At 42.8% G+C, this 23,992-nt stretch overlaps 1 protein-coding gene across 1 annotated transcript in view; it reads left to right on the forward strand.

The window, feature by feature from the left end:
- ARFGEF3 (ARFGEF family member 3) overlaps positions 1 to 23,992 on the forward strand; it is a 505,700-nt gene that overhangs the window by 234,461 nt on the left and 247,247 nt on the right. The window contains exons 9-13 of the mRNA XM_078649342.1: positions 1,089 to 1,193; positions 5,655 to 5,979; positions 9,913 to 10,025; positions 11,943 to 12,859; positions 13,167 to 13,220. Of these exons, the coding sequence (XP_078505468.1) occupies positions 1,089 to 1,193; positions 5,655 to 5,979; positions 9,913 to 10,025; positions 11,943 to 12,859; positions 13,167 to 13,220 (1,514 nt within the window). The remainder of the gene's footprint in view (positions 1 to 1,088; positions 1,194 to 5,654; positions 5,980 to 9,912; positions 10,026 to 11,942; positions 12,860 to 13,166; positions 13,221 to 23,992) is intronic.

The raw sequence follows: 23,992 nt of genomic DNA on the forward strand, positions 1-23,992 counted from the left end.
TTGGCTTTAGCCAATCTTTGTTTTAATTGAATTAAAATAGGATTAGAGAATACTGTAGAAGTTGGTGCACAGAATTATTGTTGAGATAACTCAGTTAAGTTCGAGATGTTTAGTCATGGAATAACTCCAATTGATTCAATGATTTTGAAATTTTGAAAGTAAAGTTCAAAGGTTTTGTCTCCAATATGTTTAGGTGGTGTCTGTTTAGAACCACTTTAATTAAAACATTTGGCAATATTTTCCATCAGAACTCTACATAACCGAAATACCACGAGGAGTTACAAATCTGAGTAGAGCAGATGTGGAAGGATGTGTTTGTATATGTTCATAATTTAAAACACAATTTCAGAAAAAAATATGAGTGAATTCAGATAGAATGTCAGTAAATTGGAGAGAAAACTTGACTTTGCATCAGGGGTTTTGTCGTAGGGTCATTGAAGATCATCAAGACAAAGAGTTTGTACTAATGTAATCTTACTGCCATTTTTGTAACAATGCATGGAAATAGAAAAAGAAAGATACAGGCAAGGTATTAGATCAGTGTGATAATTATGTTCTTGCTCTTGGATGCTCCAGGGTGTGTCCATGAGTTGGCAATGCTTCGAAATGAGGACTTTCTAATATATGTTTATTTTTGCAGATTTATGAAACCAGAATGTTTACTGGTTTTCTCTTCCTGTTGCTTATGTTTGGTATTTGGTAGGAGGTAGATGGACTGGGGAAGGGTTTCTTTGTGAGCAGAGACAATGCTCCCTGAAACTTCAAAATCTGTAAATATTTCACACTAACAGCAGACTTTGTCATCGGAGTCAAGTCCCAGTTACAGGGTAAAATATGCTGCGAATTCTTGTGCATTTACCAACTTTCTATTCTGTTCCATAGACATGAGCAGCACCATATCTTTCATGGAGCTTAAAACTTGAAGCCTATTTACATATGTTGCATTGGAACATCTAATTAGGCAGAAATAACATAGAAATTTTAGCATTTTTAACTAATAAGCAGAGAGATTTTCAAATGAGCTAAAGAAATGTACTTGAGAGGTCTCTTTGTATTGCCTATGACTGTTTTTTCTCTCTGTTGCTCAGTGAAAACCAGCAGCTGCAGTTGCTGTACCTGGAGTGCATTTTGTCCATGCTCAACAGTTCCTCACCCAGTATGCATCAGCACAAAGGCTTCACTGACCTGATCTGGTGGGTACATGCACAATAAAATGATCCGCCTCACTGTGAAAGCATTGATTGGCGCTTGTGGAAAGCTTTGTATGGAACAATTTGAAGTAGATTGCTGGTTGTACCGCTTCTGAAAAGACCCCAGGCTCTCTATTTTAAGACATACAGAGCTCGGATAATCTGAACATTTTGTCCCAGCTGTAAATATGACAAGTGCTTGAAATCTATCACACACACAAGAATATTGGTTGGCCAGTGATTATTATTGAGCGTTCAACTATGCAGTGGAATTATATTGTAATTAATCTATGCTCCTTCATCCATGCCTTTGCAGACAATTATTTCCAGTCCATGTAAGACAGGGGAAGGGGGTTGATGTCTCACCACAGTCACAGAAGGGAAAGAATGGGTAGGGTTAATGTTTATGAATTCCAGCATATGCAGTGTGGAGGTGTGAGGGAGTGAGTGAAGGCACATTGCTCATACCATGATAGGCGCCTGATGTATGAAGAGATGAGGGACAGGAGAGATGCAATAGCACTGGATTACAAGGTGTGATCAAAGTAAGGGATGTACTGGAATACGATAAGGGATCTCCAGGTAGTTTGAGAAAGCCCTTCAATGGATGCCAGTCAAACAACAAAGTCACCGTTTGGACTCACTGGTATAGAGGCTATTGTACTCCTGAAGGTGGACCAAAATGCCAACAACACTGAGAAAGGTAAGAATCCAAAAGACCTGAGTGCAGCAACAAAAGACCTTGCGACTAACCAAGAGATAAGACTTAAATGCATAGTGGGCTTCAAGGGAGAGGGTGCCAGTTTCAGAATGGAACAGAAAACCAGAGTGAGAATAACAAAGTTATAGTATAGACCTAGATCAAAACTAGAAATCCGGGCGTTAGGAATGAATGGGAGACGGAGGCAGACGGTAGGTAACTAGAACTGTTCAGCGAGATGGCAAGGAGCTAGTGAGACGATCCAGACAAATTAGAAGTGGGCTACAGAAATCATGAATAGGAATTCAGAGATAACGATCAGGCGGTATCCAAAAGGCACTGTTACAAATAATGCACTGTTAGCACAAGGAAACACGACCGAGAAACTCAAGGATGTGCCCAATAAGCACAGGGACATATGCGCCCTTATGGCACATGTAAACTGGAACATGGATTCAGAACAAAGAACTCCGGGATGTGCCTAAAAGGCAATGGGACAACTAGGGCGATAGCGGTCCATGGACACTAGCACCAGAATTAAGAACAAGGGTGCAGGTAAAAGTAGCAGACTCAAGGAAGAAAGGAACAACTGCCAACTTAGTGACCACATGGTCCAAAACCTAATAGGTAAAGAGCAGACATGCAGGCTGTTAGGGTAGAAAGGTAGGGCAGAAAGAAGTTGAGTCTTTGAAATGAGGAAGAAACAAAGGAAAACAGAATGCTGTGCAAGGCAGTCACAGGAACATGGGAACGTCACTATAACAGTAGTAGCAGGAATCTGGATTTTTCTCAGATACTCAAAGTAAGGATTACCCATGCAAGTAGGTGATATCAGAAGTTCTGAAGTAAGAAGCCAGTCTGTATTTCCTCCTTCTAGCTCATACACAGGGTGAGACTGATTGAAACACAGAATAAATGTGAGCTAGCTGCCACACAGTGCAAGTAAGAGCAGTTAAGGTTCACCTTCCTGCGCTCTACCTGAAGGATTACATGGAAGTTCCAAGAAGTAACAAGTGGATGGAAGTAAACTCAGAATGGAGCTTCAAATGTCTCCTGTTGCTCACCTTCTCAGGAAAGCATGCAAAGGAGCACGGCAGCATGCTTGCTGTGATAACACAGCATTCAAAGTATAATTAGCTTCCCTGAAAATCTCCTCCGGCTCTCAGGGAAGACCTTCAAGTCCCACAGTGCAACAGCGAACCGTGAAATGGAAAATGGCTTGGATCTGGTTTCCAAGAGACTTAGGTAAATTGTGAGCATGGCATGAGTTTCAAACTGGTGCATCTGTATTTCAAACTACTCTCTCCGGGACACATTGAAGTGCTGAAGGGAGGAACTGTCTTACTCGGTCTTTGGGATGGAAAGAAGGTGGGAGATAATATTCCACCATATGTGGTTGCCTCCACACTTGAACGACAACATGGAAAGGTCGGAGCATGACAGGAGAAGATGTCTGTCTGGTCAAAAGAAGATTTTGTCTAAACAAATTACATGGTTAAATATTGTGTGTTGATGCAAGGTTTTGACGTCATGGATTATCACGTTATTTATAGGAATCTCTCCCTAATCTGTGTAGTAATCTATCAAAATTAGGGTTGTTGTTATGCTAATAAATAGCATGGCTAACACTGCATTTTTTTTTGCATAGTCTTCAGCCCTTTCTAACTCCTTTATTTTCAAAGCACATTCATAGACTTACCGCACTTAAGATGCTCAAAAAATGAATCCAAATACTAGTGAAATAAACAGTGGATAATAATAACACCCCCTCTCAGCCCTTTCTATTGCATATCATCATATATCATGCATGGCCATAGATTTTGTATGCCGCAAATCCCAATCCGCAAAATGGTGTGGCCCTGAGCCATATCAACATTAGAGGGATATATTGTGACTGTGTGTTTTGGTATTTTGTTGTCAGTGGCTTAAATAAAAAACAGGCAACTTCCATCTCACTGCACTTTTTGAGATCCAGTAATCATTTTTAACAGTTGGACACAATGGTTTAGATCAATTTATCATTGTTTTGTGCTTAGTGACCCACAGTGGTCTCCACAAACTTCTTTGGAATCTCTGTAGAAGTAGAGCACGCAGGCTCTGGAACCTCACCTTTCTATAGAGGGTGAGACACCGGTGAGGGCCTTTTCAAGAGACCAGTAGGAATACGTGTGGCACTTGGTGTCTCTGGGCTTTAGTTTAGCTGGGATCTGGGCGCTTCCTCTTCTGGAAATATGCGGTGCAGCAGTCACCGTGGATGGCCTCTTGGATCCCACTGGACTGAGAAGGTTTGGGATTGTCATGTGAACTTCTGAGCGTGGCAGAATATTGGTCCCTCAAACGAGATATTGTATAGAGTGCATATTGTCTTTGGGCAATAACCTTTGAAATATTTACCCCAGAACTGTCAGCCAGCACCTGCGCCTTTCAATGGCCTCACCTTCAAGAAAGTCATCATTAGGAAGCTGCATACACCATGCCGCCAGCTCTATCTGCTGTTTAGAATCAAGGCATTCCCCTATATACCCATCATTGATCTACACTTCAGTACATTCAAACAATCACTCGTCCTTTCTCACCTATAGATTAGCGACACCCTGATCGTTGGCATTCCAGGCTTCCACCTGATGCAACCGAAGAACATCCTCCATGCAGACACACAATTCATAAACAGTTTGACTGGATCATCCATACTTTCAAAGAACTTCACCTCAAGACTGCGACCTTTCAGTATGCCACACGATCCGGGCAGCAAGATCAGGTACTCTGAAGACCTTCACAACATCCACGGCAGTAAAATACCAGACTTGAAAACTAGATGTGAAAGAAAACCAGATGACATGCCTTCTTCTACCACTCAGCTAGGATTTGGGATTCTATCCTGATGTACATCCGGCAAACACTCTCTGGCCTTCAGCTGCAATGGGAGTTGAAGAGGTAGCTTGTCATCAGACTTCTGGCAGACCCTGAATGATTCACTAGTAACCCCTCAACCTCTAAATGAATTAACAATGCTTGTTTCACCCCCGTTATCACTCCTCACACTGCAGAGATCTCTGTTGCTTAGGGGTAGATTAACCTTTTATAAGTAGATATAGATACTTTATCAACTAATATGATGTTGAAGTTTAACACTATTGGACTGAAGGTAACCGACTGGAATTGTGCCCTTTGCGCATGCAATGTATTCTGAGCATGTTGGCAAGTTTTCTACTGTAGGTTGATTGTGAAAATCTGGCCTCTGACTCAATGGCTCACTTTATTATTTTGGCCTTTCTCTATAATGCTTAGGAAATATGTCTGTGCTCCCTTTGTTTCAGCAAACACCAAGTACACAGACATATAGTGAGTCCGTGGGTCTTTGCTATGATAAAGCACACAATTATCTTGCACATTGGGCACTCTGGGAGTTTATTAGGAGTATCTCGCCTTCTATAGGGAAGCAAAGCCATGATTAGTTTTCTTTAAAGTATAGTAAGTAACTATGTGCACAAAAGTATTAGTATTTATTATGATTTTATTCTATGGATAACATTGACAGATATCTTATTGTTTTAAATAAATGTGGTTGTATCGTACATTTTTACTCTGCTGAGGTCTAGGCTTATGTTGTAATCTAGTCCAAATCATATATCTATGTTCAGATGATTGTGTCAGTTATCGCGTCCCAAAGAAAGGTCTTGCCTTCAGATTTGTGTATTGCTGAGGTTTATGGAATGCCCCTATCCTAACAGCTCTTTCTCTCTCTGCTGCTATAATTTCCTTAGGAAACAACTGTGTCCAGCACTCATTGTGATCCTGGGGAATCCTATCCATGATAAGACCATCACTTCGGCGCACAACAACATCTGCTTTGATTCTGAATCCGCCTGCACAGGGGTTTCTGACCAAGGCCGGGGATCGGGATGCTCTTCCACTGCACCAGCACTAAGCGGGCCTGTAGCACGCACCATATACTACATTGCTGCAGAGCTGGTTCGCCTGATGGGGTCGGTGGAGTCTATGAAACCTGTGCTGCAGTCCTTATATCACCGCATTTTGCTTTATCCTCCGCCCCAGCATCGAGTGGAAGCCATTAAAATCATGAAAGAGGTAACTAAGGTGTTGTTGACTGAATGCTAGTGTTGGGTGCTCTGTGAGTTAACTCCTCCACAAGCCAGTCCTTTACATTACCTTGGACCCCAAACTAGCTACATTGATGTCTAGGGGGAAGAAGTGAGCGCCCTCTCCTTCGCAGACAATTACGATGGGCACATGTCTATAAAGTGCTTTAGCTCATTCCTGAAACCTCAAGCTATGAAACAACAGATCTTGGGGTGGTCAGATAATCATGGGTGGGATTAATGCTTACTGGAAAAAGCCATGTTTAAGATTTGTAACTTCTTATGGCTATTCTATAAGGTATCTATCTGGTTATATAGTGTCAATGTTCTACTTAGACATTATGTTTTTATAATTCATAATGCGCAAAGATTCAGTGAGTTAAAACCGGAATTTCTTACTATCTGTTTAAGATGTTGGGCATAACATAAGCATTAGCCAACTGGAATAGTCTGCAAAGCTGTTCTGTAGTGTGTGAATCTCCCCATTACTGCAGCCATTCCATGACCTTTCAGTAATGTAGTTTTTTCCACTCCTAACGCAATGTACTAATTTGAACCATATCCTTTTCTGTCAGTGATGCTAAAAAAAAGTTGTGGGATAACTGTGGGAAACATTTTTAAAGCACAGTCTCAAATATATTTTAGAGTTAAATGCTGGGGTTTGGCTATCCTCCTCAGACAAATTTCTAAAGACTTATAAAGTATAGAATTGCCATCAAGTGTTCTCCACTTCTGAACTCGTCACTACTACCGGGTGCTTTGTTTCCAAAGTTGTCACTGTCTGAAATTGGTCCTACAAAATGTTTCCTTTTAGCGATAAATTGGGTATGTTTGTTTGAAGCTCTACTTTGCAAACTCCTAAACCATCTCTTAAAAAACACAATGGGATCATATATTGTAGCAACACCAGTTGATTAGGAATCTGTTGGGTTTAGTGCTAATTACCTAATATTTAGGTCTATAGTTATGACAAAAAATGGAAATGAATAGGAAGATAATCAATTTCTGTAACTTTTGAGCAGCATCAACTGTCATTACAAGATTTGATAGAAAAATGTCAAATTCTTTCTATTAGGGAGTATTTAACACAGAACTTAAATGTAACTGAAGCAACGTCATAACATGCAAGAAGACACCACAGATACATCTAACACAACACAGATATTCAATGTAGTTGAATACCACTATGCTCACAATATCACTAACCGCTAAGAAACAAAACAACATTCAAAAAAGACTTTAGACAGAAGGTCACAGAAATGCCATCTATTTGGGTATAGAGTAGCATACAGTTTCTTTTAATGCCACACATAAATCTACAAAACAACACATTAGGCCGAGCTCCTACACCCATATTCAACAGTTTAGATAGGCCGGCTCATGATTATCTTGCTCTCTTCCTAAACAGCACCCACTATCCCTGGTCCTCACTGGATAACTACATGCTAGACATTGTTGATTTGAAGTAATACATAGGAAATCCAATCTATTTGATACGTTAAGTGTTTGTAAAGTTTTTGTGCTGCAGTATAATTGCTTGCGGGCACTGAAAGAAACTGAAAATATGAGAGGAAAGAAGAAAAAGAATTGCATGATCAAATGATATACTAAAGGTCTGATGCAAATAAAATCTATGTACATAAACACTTTATACTTGGTGTTAGGCTCCCATAAATATACCAAAGAGAAGGGTACATTCACTCAATAAGGCACTTCATTTGAGGACACTGTATGCAACTGAGTGAGTTCAGACTTTACCTCCCCCAAGCACATCCCATAATCATGTTCATGATTAAGAGGTTTACAATCAAGGATACGAGACGGTATGCCATAAGCAAATTTGTCAAACTTCTAGTCCCACAGAATGCATCACAGAATACAGACCTTTTTCATTCGCCATACCACCTCTCTCCCACTCAGTTACCCCCTCACCAGTTACTTCCCACCGTGTGTACTTTCTGTATGCATTCATCCCTGTACACCATCATGCACCCGCTTCCACTCCAGCACGCAAAGCCTCTCACCCACTCAGTTACCCCCTCACCAGTTACTTCCCACCGTGTGTACTTTCTGTATGCATTCATCCCTGTACACCATAATCCACCCGCTTCCACTCCAGCACGCAAAGTGATGAAGAAGTTAACAGTCCTTTCCCTGGTCGCACTCAAGGATTATGGCTACATCTTATAAAGCTACAAACCACCATGGTCATATCACACATGATAGAAGGATGTTCTCATGGCAATCTGCACTGCTGCCCCCCTCGTCTGCCCCCCCCTACAAATGCTGTACAATAGTCTATAACTCATGCCAAAGAAATGCACCCTAATATAACGAAGTGCCCATAACCGATCTGGCATTCCCCGCGGAGTGGACTGGTCTTATGTACATAATATTCCATAGCAAATTAAAACAGTAAGCTATGTGCAGCAGCCCACACTGTTGGCCCATACACTAGCCCTCTTTTTATTTGTCTGGCTAAAAGACACTGCTTGTTACAAAAATTAGCCAGTGCTGCTTGAGTTTGAATAGGTCAACAGTCAATTTGTCTTGGCTTCTGTTGATGCTAGATATGTACGACTAATAAGTGCAGTGGTATTTAATTTCCTGTATTGCGTTATTGGGTTCGAGATGGCCCTGCATGCGAATAATTTTCCTTTGAAGGAATAAACAGATCCCATGTTTTGGAGCCAGGTGTCGAGTGGAGAGAGAAGTTACTGCGAGAAGCAGATGAAGAAACTGGTGAATCTGGAAGTGTTAAGGGCAGGGTGATGTGTTGCTTATGCAGCCTCTGCCTCTTATATCAAGTGGGTCAGAAGGGGTCCACATATATGACTATTGGATGAACCTTGGAAGAGAAAAGAGAAACAACAGAACTTTCCTGGGGGGGAGGGATTGATTGGCTTATGGCCAATAAGCCATGAAAAGATGAAAGCAATCATGAGTCACATTCTCGAGTGCAGCCGCTGCACGTCGGGTGTAGCATGCTAGTGTGAAGGGAAATAAGCAATTGTGCAAAATCCAGTGCAGTTTTGTCTTAATTAAATCTGCATCACAAATCCAGTGAGGTGGGACAGCAGATATCTTCACCCAGTAGATGGGCAAATGGTATTTTTCCGTATACATATTAAATATAGGGACAAGAGTCTGTGATTTTAGATGGATAGACATTTTGTCAACTAAATATGAGCCTTTTGATGAATAATTATCCTTCTTTCTCGACTTTTGTGTAAACATGTTATAATTTCAATGGATTTTGTACAATTCTGCAAAAGTAAACTTCATTTGATAGATTTATCTCAATATCTTTTTTGTGAATCAAGCAAAGTTAGTTCAATTACTAGCATAATGATAAAATGGAGGATTAGGAAGATGCGCACATCATGTCACGCCCCCTTAAAATGTAATTGGTAAACCTACATGCACGCTAACCTCATCACTCCCCTTAACTTACCATGAAGGGAAACAAAGCAAAACGTTGACACAACATTTTGCAGAAAAATTGATTTTAAACAAAAACCACACACTTCTATGTCATGCGTGAGCATTTGTATCATACTAGCATATACAACATGCAGTAAACAAATGCACTCTAGATACTTTTGTTTTCTGTGCCTTTAGTGGCAAAATATGCTCTTAGCTTTAGTTGCTAGCCTGGGTCAGAATTACAGACCTACCTGATGTTATCTAAATTCAGTATCCTTGTACTTACAAAAAATGCAATGCTGCTTCCATTAATGTAATAAAGATATAATCTACAGACTGAGCCCCAACCAATGCCCTGTCTATAAATCTCTTTGTTCTATATGAACCAGCCCTCCTAATTTTGGAGTTCTTCTTGGATCTAATTGGTCAATTGAACTAAAATGTTTTCCCTGATGTGCTTTTCCATTTATCTGTATGCATTTGTCTTTATCTACAGATACTTGGCAGTCCTCAGCGTCTCTTCGATTTGGCAGGACCTTGCTCCCATGAGCAGGAACCCAGGAAGAGGTCCATCTCGAAAAGGAAATCACACCTGGACCTGCTCAAATTGTATGCTCTTCTTTATCATTTAATAGTTTGTGGGTTTTAGGAGGGGGGCATCTGGCATCCAACATGTTCATCAGATTAAATATTGAGGCATGCACATTTTGAGTCTCTATGTGCCACCGTGGTCCATCGACACACATTCGCTCCCTGTCTTTCAAAGACACAGGCCATACTGTCTCAAAATTACAAACATTTGTATTCATAATGGGTTCAAAGTTCTGAATGAGGGGCTATCACTGTTGAGAAACACTAGTAACATAAAAAAAAACGTTTTTATTTATCAATGGTATTTATATACCATGGGCCTTTACCAAGTTCCACCACTCTGTGATCCTATGTTTCCTCATTCCTTGGTTAAAGTAGAGGCCCGACAGCATCAGAGTCACCTATGAGGGCCACTATCTTTTGATGTGTATGAACATCTGTCTGTTATCAAAATTAAACATTCTACATCACAGAAAAAGCAATACAGCAGCATGTAGAGATTTTTGGTATGAAGGTTACATGGATTTCTTGTGCATTCCTTATATTCTGTGCATATGAACTCAGGTAGGGAAGAGAAAACAAGTTAGGCAGCTTGCTACAGATGCTTCAGCTGGACATTGCCCTAGTGATCGTGTCGTATTGTTTCAGAGATGAGCCACCTTAAAACTTAAATCATACTTTGTCTTCACAGTTCACAATTAGAGTTTTGTTTACAATTCATATTTAATCATACACAATGGTAGGATACACCAAACCTTTGCATTATTTCCTCTGTGAGGCATTTTAACAGCAGCCACTGGTTGGGTTCACAGAGATGGTAGAAGGACACTACTAGCTTAGCCTCCCCCAAAACATGATGAGTTTGACTTCAGAATTCAACAACTGTAAAAGAAAGTGGCACACAATTGCACTTTCTGTCATTTGCAAACCAGAGAGCATTGTATCTTCCTATCTCCATTACTAACATCTTGCAGGGCATTTGTGAAGGGCCTTGGTCATCTTAGTTAGGGTTGTCTATGTAGGAGTGGGAGGGCTAGATATGTGCCCAAAGATACATTTGTATGTAAATCATTTACATAGTGGTTATCCTGAAAATGTTGCATGAATCTAGACCTGTAATCCAGACCTACTTTGAGCCTTCCTGTTGAACTCCTAGCATTAAGTATGTTGGTAGGGGTTCTAAAGCTCTGATCTCATAATATGCAATTGATGTAAATAACATTACCTTAGCCTGTCTATATCCATCCCAAAAAATCACTTATTTACTATCTAAGCATCACTTAACCTGCTTGCTTTTTACCTTGTCACACAGTTCTGTTGCCCGTAACCTAAAGCCAAGTGTGTTTCATATATCTGGAGTCCTCTTTCTTTACCACAATTCATTATTTTATTTAGTATTGATATTTACAAAGTGCTACCGTTCACATGAAAGCATCTTTGTACCTTAAAATTTAATTAAATATAATAGTTTACATTGTGCAGTCCACACTGGGCCAAGACAAACAAGCTGATCCAGGTGGTCACTGACCTACAGTTCTGGTGTACTGGTTCCTTCAGCAGATGTGCTCACAAGAACGTTGATGATTAAGATCAGTTCCAACCAAAACATATGGGGTGAATAAACTTTGCTTAATCTGTATATAAGAAGCCTGAGACGCATTTCACTAGCTTTCTTTGTCGGGTTTGGAATATTAATAACTCAGACAAACATGGAGCCCCATTTATGGGGGAAGCAATATCTGTGGAATCAGAAGCAGTTTGCTGTTACAGAGATTCGGAAATGTGCTGTACCAATTGTCTTCATTACTGTTCAAACTTTAACTATGCTAAATGCCATTATCCTGAGCTCAGCACCCCTGCCTTTAATTCAGTGTGCTTGAGATATTCTTTATCTATTTCTGATAAGTTTTTAATTTTCAATTTTACCTTTTGTAGAGTCATGGATGGGATGACAGAAGCTTGTATGAAAGGAGGCATTGAGGCATGTTACACATCCGTATCTTGTGTTTGTGCACTGCTCGGAGCGTTAGACGAAATGAGTCACGGAAAAGGCCTCAAGGAAGAACAGATTCACCACCTTCTCAGGCGCCTTGAGGACCTGAGAGATGGTGCTGAGTCAAGCCGAGAATCCATGGAGATTAACGACGCAGACTTCAGGTGGCAGAGGCATATCCTTTCCTCCGAGCACACACCTTGGGAGTCAGGAACTGAAAAGAGTCCTGATATTAGTATCAGTGTCACTACAGACACAGGGCAAACGACATTGGAAGGCGACCTAGGGCAAACTACTCCTGAGGATAACCTTGATGTTCAAAGGAATGGTCTGCACTCACCAGCTGGGCAAGAGGGCAGGGAAAATCAGAACAAAGAGACTGATTCGGTAGACCAGCCCGACGTTGTCCAGCGAAGTCACACTGTGGTTTACCCAGACATAACTAACTTTCTTTCAGTTGACAGCAGGACGCGTTCCTATGGTTCACGATACAGTGAAAGTAATTTCAGCGTTGATGACCAAGATCTTTCTAGAACAGAATTTGACTCATGTGATCAGTACTCTATGGCTGCAGAAAAGGATTCTGGGAGGTCTGATGTCTCAGACATGGGATCTGACAACTGTTCCCTGGCGGATGAAGACCAGACGCCCAAGGATTGTCCTGGTCATAGATCATTACGTACTGCTGCTCTCTCTTTGAAACTACTTAAGAACCAGGAAGCCGATCAACAGAGTGCAAGGCTGTTTGTACAGTCCCTTGAGACACTTCTTCCTCGGCTACTAAATTTCCAAAGAATGGAGGAGGTGGATTCTGCAATCCAGATCTTTGCTTCTACATTTTGCTCAGGTTTGCAAGCAGGTACAGTATTTTATTATACTTTTTTATATGGCTGTGATTTATTTGTATCTGTTATGCAAGCGGGTTTTGAAGAAGGGTTTTTGTTGTAATGAAAACAAAGAAATCACAGCACAACAGGCAAAGCACATAAATGACAGAGTTGTAGTGAGGGTCATACACAGAGTTGATTAGGGAGGCATGTGCTGCAGAGGTCCATTGTTACATGACTTAGGATGTGTCAGAAACTGAAGGCAATGTAGGAGTCTCGAGCTGGATGGTAACAGGTAGTTATCAAGTACTCATATGCCCGACCTTCTTTTTTCCCCAGCTCCGGGAAAACCTCAATCATCTAGTGACAAGACTGGAAACTCTTCCCTAGCAGGTAAAAAAATAAGGATGTACAATGCACAGTGTAGCCTATCCGCATGCCGTTGGCACTGCGCTCAGTTCCTGCCACCTTTCTTATATCCACCTTGAGGCTATGGATTTGTTTCCATTATGGCCCCTATGAACTCCTGATGGTTTTTGAGGGACTGTGGACTTTTGCCACTTGCAACTATTCATTGACTAGTCCATCTTAGTACTAGTGTTGCTACCAGGTTTTCTCATTCTTTCTTTAACACAAATGGTAGTGCCAACATGGATTGTGCCCATTCATTAGAACAATTGTGTCATGGATCCTAGGTTAAGGCACCATAATGATAGTTGTGTGATGCCTTTCAATTATGATAAGTAATAAAGAATATCATGATGATTCCAAATTCCAAGTGATGCAAATTGGGTACGGTGTTTTCAAAACCTAAAAGGAAACGGGTACTTAATTACACCAACACATTTTCAGAAAAAAGCCAATACATTCACATATGACAGTTCATTTTTAGTGACCCACAGCAAAGGTACTGTAAAATTATAGTATTGTTCAAATTGAATTTACTGAAAACACAGCTTTTGAATTATCACCTGGTGTTATTAGTCCCTTAAGTTAAGCCAGACTCAAAATGGGATCCCATAGGAGGCTAAACAATAATTGCATTCGGTATTTTCCCCTTCATTTTTAGATGTGTATTACATCTTACGGCTGTGGTTTGGAAAATTGCCTTGGAATGTAAAATTCACCTTTAGTTATAGGGACATAATGTGCCTTTGTAGCCATCTCCCCGATAGACAGCCATATATCTGCCACCATTGAAGCGTATTAGCATTAGTGTTATTTTTTTTTACCTGAGTGTGTCAGTTCCTAGCTTACTTTTTATAGCAGTGGAATTTTCTCTATTGGGATTCATCTTTTAACAGCAGTGACCAAAGCTGCCATCTTGTGTAGCCCACTTGGATCCCTGAGGTGAACATCATCCCTACATTGATATTTACTCGTATCACATTCTCCGTTGTATATGAGCCGCTGTCCACACACAGAGCAATCCCATGTCAGCCACATGTCTGCACTGGCCCTCAGAGTAGTTGACAACTGTGGGTGCCAGAGCTTTTCCTACAATTCCCTAACTCCCTTGGGCCTGAAGAGGGGGATCAGCAGTTCCACCACCACCCGTACATAAGGCATAAGAACAATTTCACTCCTTTTACATTAGAGAAGTGAATAACCTGTTTCTAACCCAATGTTATGTGTAGTAGTTCCATATTAAAGCCATAAACACCAAATAAACAAATAAGCTTACTAATACTTGCAAAATGTAACTATGCCAAGGTGCACATTAAAAACCCTCTACAGGGTGGAATGACTTTTAACCAAATTTCAGTCACGTTTCACAAACAACTGATTTTGATTGTAATGTATTATCATTTCAGTAGTTACTGACTTTCTAGCTTATTCTGTGGTTTTCATAATACGGATATATCTTTTTTAATTTTACTTCCTGATTTCAAAATGCATTTTTTTCACTACACTCATCCAAACTGATGCCTATAATTTACTTATATTTCTCAACATACGTTTCGGAAAAATATATCTTTCACAGAAAACAAGCTTGTAAAGAAGACTGTTCCATTTAGAAACAAAAATCGGTCACTTATTTTTATAAAAACAAAGAAGCAAAGAAAAATCCACAGAAAAAAACTTCAGTTGAAGAGGTGTTATAGTTAAAATCTAAAAACTAAAAGCCACTAAAATTCTCAAGTAACATCTACCTACACAATCATAACTTCCTCATGCACCAGTTCTTGACCTCACATATGACATATCCAATATCTTAGGTGATGTAATTGTTATGTTGTGTCTAATAACGTCATTATCATTATTTTATATATAATCTTAACATTTCCAATCCACTGAACTGTACATAAAAATTCTGTAGCAATGCCGATCCTTTAATTGGAAAACAGGGGACCCCTGTTATAGTGAGTGGACTAGCTATACATAGGGAAAGAATCTGATATGGAAAGGTCTATAGCTTAGTCAGAGGCTGTGACGTTCTAAGAACACCCAAACATGTATTTCAAAAATTGCTATGGCCTAAACATAACTTACTTCAGAAGCTCATAATTTCAATCATTTTTAATTTATAGTTGTTTTTGTATAAAAAAAAAAAGATTATAGTTTTTACAATATGATATCAAAAATATTGCTACTCAATCATGGTGAACAATTTTTTCTTATTATATGATACAAGTACACAGTACAAAATAAAACATAGACACAAATGATGGTGGCAAGGCGGTAGTATAGACTACGCGCGTTTCGGTGAGATCGCCTTCATCAGGTCACTGTCTTAGCGTACTGTAAAACCAGGAAAAAGGATATGAATCGAGACTGTAAAATATGTTGTTTTGATGTCCAATAGTTCAAGTACATACAAACTGAGTAGAAGGAAAACTTTGCCGTAATGTGACACGGCGTTGGAGCTCTCAGCATGGAAAGAATTCTACTTTGGAAAGTCACAGATGTATAAATCCTGTATACAGGAAAAACTCCACCATAATGTGATGCGAGATTGCAGCTCTCAGCGTAGATAGGATTCTACTTTTAAACGCCACGAAGGTATAGATCCTGATATGGCGATAATATGGATAGGAGAATGATGTCCACAGTCGTGCACTGTAGCTCCTAGTTCAAAGGATGGGTCAACTGCCGTAGAGGCCATTTTCACCTTACTGGGCGCTTGGCTGGAGCTGTAGACGGCATTTCTAAAGTAAACTATCCCGCCACATCATCAGACTAACTATGATTGAAATTATGAGCTTTTGAAGTAAGTTATGTTTAGGCCATAGCAATTTTTGAAATACATGTTTGGGTTTTCTTAGAACGTCACAGCCTCTGACTAAGCTATAGACCTTTCCATATCAGCAATGCCGATCCTTAACATGCCCTCAGACACGCTTGGGGCTATTCACAAACATAACTTACTCTTGTGAGTTATTTATAGATGTAAGTTTATTCTTAAAGTTTAGAGTAACTTTTGTACTTTGGCTATTTGTCATCTACAAGTGTAACATTAATCAAAAGTCTAGTCTTATCTTTCTCCACTCCCTGAAACAGGGGGTGGACCCAAATGTACATGTGTAAGTTACTATTTACTGCCTGAAAGGAGCAGTAGACCACACATGGCCAACCACTGGTACTGCAACATCCTCCTATAGAAAATAATGAACCTAGGGACTTAAAATAAAACCCCATAGAAAGTATGGGTCAATTAAATGACTAGTTAAAAATATAAATACGTTTTATATAAGGGTAAAACATTATTTAAAAACAAAACATGTATTTTATTTTAACATATCTAATAAACTTTTTTTAATTTATATAAATAATGTAACATTAATTTTTTTAAAATATGATTAAATTGCTTTTAATTAATTCCATTTATCACTGTTTATATTAATACTTTTTTAACTTTATGTGGAATATTTTAATTTCTAAATCGTTAAAATAATTTAATTTCATATATTTAAATTAATTGAATAGTTAATTAAATGTAAGTTGTGCTGAAGCTTTTGTATTACTTTTGTTCTACATTTAAAATAAATAAGTAAAATGAATTTACATTAATATTTAACATAAAAATATTTTCTATATAATTTACCTAAGGGAGATCTCCACCTCGGGTTTGGAGTTCTAACTATTGTGATGTACAGGGATAAGTGGAAAAAAATGTATTAAACTTGAAAAAAAAGGTCAAAATATGTCTATGTTAATATTAATTTACATACATTTTTTTATTTATTTTTTATAAATCTCTATTATTTTCATCAACATCAACAAACAAAAAAGTTTGAGCACGGTATTACAAAGCATAATTGTCTTGCATAGCTGAACAGTTACGACTCATCCAAGTCCATTATTCAGGAGTACCCAGCAGGTGTAACCCAAGTATCTAATATAGCCATCAGTATAATTTTAAGGCCTTCGCAGAGTAGAAAGTAACAAGTGTTCTTGACAGAATAGTCCATGCAACAACCCATCCACCCCCCACCCATGTAACCCCCCTACCCTCCCCCCTGCCGGCGCGAACTATGATTGTAATCAGAGTTATAAAAGGTCTATTAGTACCAAGGGGTCGATTATTGACACCATCATGGCGTCCACTTAGTTCAGTGTGACAAGTTAAGGAATCGGGGAGACATAACGTTGTTCCTATCCCAATCAGCTAGGCGTGTGGTCCACTAGTCCCCTTCCACAGACACATCATTCATCTCTGAGTCAATATCCTCATCCTCCTTCTTCAAGTCCATCACCAATGCCTCCCATGCCCGAGCGTCTTCCAAAGCCCTATCGTTATGAGATCTATGAGCTTGCTGCAATCTCACCGCACCCTCACTGCTGGCCCACTTAAGCATCTCCGCCCTCCATCTAAGATAGTTGGGACCTACCTTATTCTTCCAGTGGGACGTGATTTCAAGGAGCAGCCCCAAATACAGGAACTTATTTGTCACCTTTGTTTTGCTCGTGTGTGGAAACCAATGCAAGAGACAGCCCCTTTTTCCAGGTTAATCTGCCTCTCCGTCGCCTTGCAGAGCGAGGTGAGGACCTCCTCCCAATAGGTACCAAGTTGTGGGCAATCCCAAAGCATGTGCACTAAATCTGCATTTTTCAATCTACATATGGGTCATTGCGCAGAGTCTGTGTGAAAATACAGATTGATATTTTCTGGTGTGAGGTATGCTCTGTGTAAAATGTAAATTGAATTAACTGGAACCTGGCATTGCTAGTACCTTTCCATGCCCTCCTCAACACATGTGTCCAGGCTGAGTCCGGGATCTCTCTGCCTATATCCGCCCCCACTGCGCCTGTAGCCTTTGTAATGGGGTCAACCTTTCCCCCAGCATGCGTCTGTATAAACAAGTTACAGCTTTGAAGGTGCCTGCTGCCATCACTACATATTGACATGCTGCGTTTACTGTAGGTTCCGATAGGCCCGCCCTCCAGTGTTTCTGAATAGTGGTAACTAGGGCCGCATGAATTAGGAAGTGCCCCTGTGGGAGTCCGAAAGTCTCCTGTAAGTCACCGTAGGGTAACAGTGTGCTGTCAGCGAATAAATCCCCAACCATCTGCAATCCAAGCATCTCCCACTCAGCTAGGGCTGACCAATCCCCCCCATGGGGCAGAGCCGTGTACATACCTAACGGTATCTCTGGGGCATAAGGTCTCTGTATCCCTATCCTGTTGTGATAGCGCTTCCAGCAGTGCCTTAACGCTCCTTCAATCGACAGTCCGTCAGCTCTCAACCCTTGCTGTAATACCACAAATGACAAGACATGTCGCGGCACATCAGGTTCATATTCCCGCTCCGGTCCACGGAATTCCTGTGCTATTGCCTGGGTGAAGCACTGAAACTGCGCCGCTAGGTAATACAGTTCAAAGTCAGGGACCGCGAGGCCCCCCTCCGCCCGAGGTCGTATTAGCGTGTCCAATGCCACCCGGCGCCTCCCCGTCCCCCAGATAAAGCCACTCGTATTGGCAGGGTACGGAAAAAATACAGCAACCGTGGGAGCGCCACCATCTTCAACAGCGCCACCCGTCCTGCCACTGAGAGTGGCAAGGTGCTCCAGAAGTGCATGCTACCCTTGAGCCCCCTAAGTGCCCTACCAATGTTACCCTCAAGCAAATCGTCCTGAGAATGGCAAATGTGCGTCCCCAGATAGGGGAGGCACCGGGGTTCCCACATCACATCAATCAAGTGCACAGGCGGGTTGCGATCTCTGGTTAGTGGAAAGACACAAGTCTTTGCCCAATTGACTCGCAGGCCCGAAACCTCTCCGAATCGGCCGAGCAGTTCCCGCGCTCCTACCAATGCCTCATTCGCATCGTTCAAGAAGAGCACCAGATCGTCCGCATATAATGAAATATAATGCGTCCGCCCACGAAGCCGTATGCCCCGGTAAGCATTCCCCGCTCTAGCGCGGGCCGCCAACGGCTCTATAGCCAGAGCAAACAGCAACGGGGAGAGTGGGCAACCCTGCCTGGTGCCTCGTCCCACCGGGCATGAGGCGGAAATTACCTGACCCACCTTAACCCTAGCACTCGCAGCAGAATACAATATTTCTGTCCAACGGATGTATCCTTCTCCAAGACCAAACACCCTCATAGCCGAAAACAAATAGGGCCATTCCAAACTATCAAATGCTTTCGCAATGTCCACAGAGAGGATCACTGCCTCGTCAGCATCGGCACTGTCTCCCCCCAGCACTCGTATAAGCCTGCGTATACTGCCAGCAGTGTTTCGGGTAGGGATAAACCCAGCTTGATCGGTGTGTACCAACTGCGTCATTAAAGGAAGGAACCGAGTAGCCAGCACCTGACTTAGGATCTTATAATCCGTAGTGAGCATCGACAAAGGACGATACGCTGCTGGATCCGTGGGATCTTTCCCAGGCTTGAGAAGTGGAATGATAATCGCCTCCCTTGCGGAAGCCGGTAACACCCCCAGCAATTTGGCCTCGCCATACATCAAAAGCAGCCTAGGAGCCAGCTCGTCGATGTAGGTCGAGGAGAACTCCGCTGGCAGCCCGTCTCCTCCTGGGGTCTTATTCCGTGCCAGTTGTTTAATCGCACAGCGAATTTCGGCAAGCGAAATATCCCATCCTAAGGAGTCCGCCTGCTCCTCCTCTATCATAGGCAGCTCCAGACCCATTAAAAACGCCTGAATGTCAGTCTCCGCAGCTTGCAGACGACTCGTATAGAGGTCCGCATAGAAAGAGTGGAACCGGTCATTAATTTGGTGCTGCATATAAACTAACTTGTCAACGCCAAGATTGGGAGGCATCTAGGTATCGGATTAGCCAACCATGCCAACAATGTGCCAACCTTATCTCTCTCAGCATGCGCACGGGTCAGATATGCTCTATGGTCAAAAGATCTTAACTGCTCTACTACAACCACTACCGCTTCCTTCCCGGCCTGGACCGCATCTCGCTCAGCAGAATTAGCCGATAAAGCGCGTTCAGCCTCCCTGAGGGCTTTCTCCACGGCCTCAACGTCCTGCAATATCTGCTTCCGCACCCGACCCATTTGGCAATGCAGAACCCCCGGGTCACCACCTTAAAGGCGTTCCACTCCAATGCAGTCGTCCCAGCCGTGCCCTCGTTCTCAGCAAAGTATTGTGCGATGCCCGTACCCAGCTCCGCTCGGAAGGCAGAATCCTCCAACACCTCCGGACGCAGTCTCCAGGTCGGGATAGCCGGGCGGGGCTCAGTCCAACAGGGGATTGTGGTCCGAGATCGTGCGGGACAAATATTCGCTGCTTGCCGCCAGATCAGCCAGGCCAGGACTACACAGCAGCGCATCGAGTCATACGTGCAGGCCATGGAGAGCCGAGAAAAAGGAGTAATCCCTCTCAGCCAAATGCTGTGCTCTCCAAATGTACACAAACCCCCAATGCTCTTGCCATTGGGCTCTAAATTTAGCTACTCTGTGGATCGGAGCACCAGCCAATCTCGGGTGCGATCTATCCATGTCCACGTCCGCAATGGAGTTGAAGTCTCCCCCCAGCAACACCGGCCTCGTAAAATAGCCCGCCAGAACATCAGATAAGCGCTCAAAGAACGGTATCTGCTCCGCATTGGGGGCATAGACACTACAGAGGGTTACCTCCTGTCCATTCAGGCGGCCTTCAACCGCCACATATCGTCCTTCCGGGTCAACCAGTTGTGAGGTCATCTGAAACGGAACCCCCACTCTAACCCAAATCAAGGCCCCTCGCGCAAAAGCGGAATAAGTAGTGTAATACAGTTGCCCTCGCCATCTTCGCTGCAGCGCTGCCCCCTCTGCCTTAGTCAAATGTGTTTCTTGCAGGAACGCTATCTGCGGGCCCCTTCTAACTAAATAGGAGTGGACCTTATACCTCCACTGCATTAAGTGTAATCCCCACACATTCCAAGTCACACATTTCAGGTCTGGCATTGGACCCATTCTATAGGTGCGAAATATCCCCAGCACTCCTCCTTCCTCTGCTGCTGCGCCAGCAGGCTCTTCCCTGTAACCAGAACCAACCCTTCCCCAACAGACCCGCCCCACCCAATACTTCATCCTCCCCCCCCAGAACAGGCACCAACATAGTGAATCCCATCCAAACCAACCCAACAATTGCCTCAATTAAACTAAGGCAGATAAACTAGGACCATCCGGTGGGGCTGGATAGAGCCTAACAAGAAGTCTGTGGTAAATCAACGCATCGCCCTGTTTCCAGCTCAGAATCCCCCAGATTAAACCCCCCTCCCTCCAAGCCCCCCCATTCAATAGCGCACTTAGTGAATCATTATGAAAACCCACCGAGTCACGCATCCAACTTTTCTAAAAGGAACTATCGTGTCCTGTTCCGTCCCTAATTAGTGCCAAACCCCTCGCATCGCGCCAGAGTTATCGAGTCTACTCATCTAATAGGCCATCCGCCGGCCCGGGAGTAACCGGCGGCAGATGTGCACTGTCCGATGCTAACGAGTCCGCCTCCGATTGCCCCTTATCAGTGTCCAAATCCGATCCTTTCGGGGAGGACTGCAACAAGTCACCAGAGATCTGCGTCACCGCCTGCAGTGCTCCCCTGCGCTCCAGTTCAGTCTGCGAAGTAGATGATTTTTGCAGTTCCCTCCTGCTGCGTCGCAATCGCTGGGATCGACGGGGCAAGGAATCTCTAGCCAGTTCTCATGCTTTCACTGTCTGTCCATCTGTACCTGCCCTATAAGATTCCAGCCATGTCCATGCCTCTTCCGGTGTTTCACAGAAGTGAGTTTTCCCCTCCAAAGCGATGTGCAGCTTGGCCGGGAATAGCAAGGAATACTGAATCCCCTCCACGCAGAGTTCCTTCTTGACGGACTGGAAGGACATACGGCACCGCTGCGTTTCGATCGAGTAATCTGGGAACAGGGTGACTCTGCTGTTGTCCACCTGGAATAGGCCATCATCCAGGCCTTCCGTAGCAGTAAGTCTTTGTCCCGAAAGTGCAGCAGGCGCGCCACCACAGGCCGAGGTGGACGCCCCTGCTGCGGTGGTCTAGCGGGAACTCGGTGTGCACGCTCCAGGGTATAGAAGGAAGATAAGCCGTCCGGGGCCACCACTGCCCGCAGCCAGGCTTCCAAATAGTTCACCATATCTGATCCCTCAATCTTTTCCGCAAGCCGACCACTCGAATATTATTCCGTCTATTCCTCCCTTCCGCATCCTCCGCCCGCTTTTCCAGCACTGCAATTCGTTCCAGAACGCTCGCCATGCCATTAGTTAGTGCAGCTTGAGCAGGATCAATCTCCTGAATCTTGATCTCCGCTTGCTTCACTCTCTCTGCCAACTTCGAGTGATCTGCCCGTAGTAGGCCCAGTCCAGTCGCCACCTGCACAATGTCCTGTTGTAGGGCAGTGCGCGATTCCGATATGGCGGTCAGGATTTTATCGAGCTGTAGTTGCAGTCCCTGGTCTTTCGGTGGCCCAGCTGTGTCTTGTTCGTCCGCATTGGAGGGCGGCGCCTCCCCATCTTTCCTCCCTCTGGGTTTGCCCATATCAGCAGCCTCCAGGGCCCTCCATAGCCGATCGAGACGCAGGGCAAGTTGATGCGTAGCAGGCCCTCAAAATGGCCGCCCAGTTCTTCGATCGTAAGCCCCGCCGTTCCAGCACCTCAGGCTTCCGGATGGCGCCAACCCAGTGACCACCGGGCACTCTCTACAGATATCAAATGTTCCTAGCTTGTCCTCAGAGGGATCCGTCCCACACTCCAGGCTAGCTCCTTCGCTCACCACTCCGCCAGGTCTGTGGGCGCTCCGGAGGGTGACTCCGCCATCTTAGATCTTCTATCCACGGTTGGCACAGAGTCGAAAATCACTCCGTATCTCCGGATTTTACCGTCCAAAATCACTGGTTCCCTTCAGGGCAGCCACCCTTCGCTTTCATGTCCCCCGTGGCTACTCGGGGGGGGGGGGGGTCAAGAGGGTCGATTTACAGGATAATTGCGGGGTTCACGAGCGCCCCCCATTAATTAACATACATGATATATATTTATTTTAAATGTAGAACCAAATAAAAATGTTACAGCATTACTACCTTAATTTAAATTTAAAATGCAATTATTTTGAATATATTAAATTGAATGACATTTTTTAAAATTAAACTTAAGGTGAACAAATTGAACCTACATTAAAGTGAGAAAATATATTGTGTTAATTATGTATTCATTATTAAACATGATGTATAGAATTAATTAAAAGTGATTGAATTATATCATAATAGAAATCAATGTTACTTGTTTGGTTTAATTGTATCAGAATATTTTCAGGATGTATGTTGGAGTGGTGTATGATAGGTGCAGCTAATGTGCACAGCTTTCCCAACTAAATGGTTTTGTTGCTGCTTTGGGCATATGAGGTTGCCAAGGTTATTATGTGTAACGTGTTCAGTTTGTGTAATCCAAATTTGGCATTTAAATAGAAAGGTGTTCTTCAGTGGCTTTTGTTTGGAATAAAGTGCTGCTGATGATAGTTGGGTATGGCATGCATGAAGTGTGTTGGTTGCATATGTACTGTGCACTGATCTTGTGGTTGTGTAGTGCGCTCTGGGCTTGGCAGTAACCTATGACAAGTTGCATTGGAAAAGCACCTATAGGAAACCAGGTCTGTGCTCATGACATATTTGGTGTCATTCCATTCGGCTGTTCTCTCTGTGACGCATTCCTAAAATCGATATGAGAATTCAAATGGTGAGACCACATTTTGGTGCCACACACAT

Source organism: Lissotriton helveticus, chromosome 6 (assembly GCF_964261635.1).
Source record: "Lissotriton helveticus chromosome 6, aLisHel1.1, whole genome shotgun sequence".
NCBI lineage: Eukaryota > Metazoa > Chordata > Amphibia > Caudata > Salamandridae > Lissotriton > Lissotriton helveticus.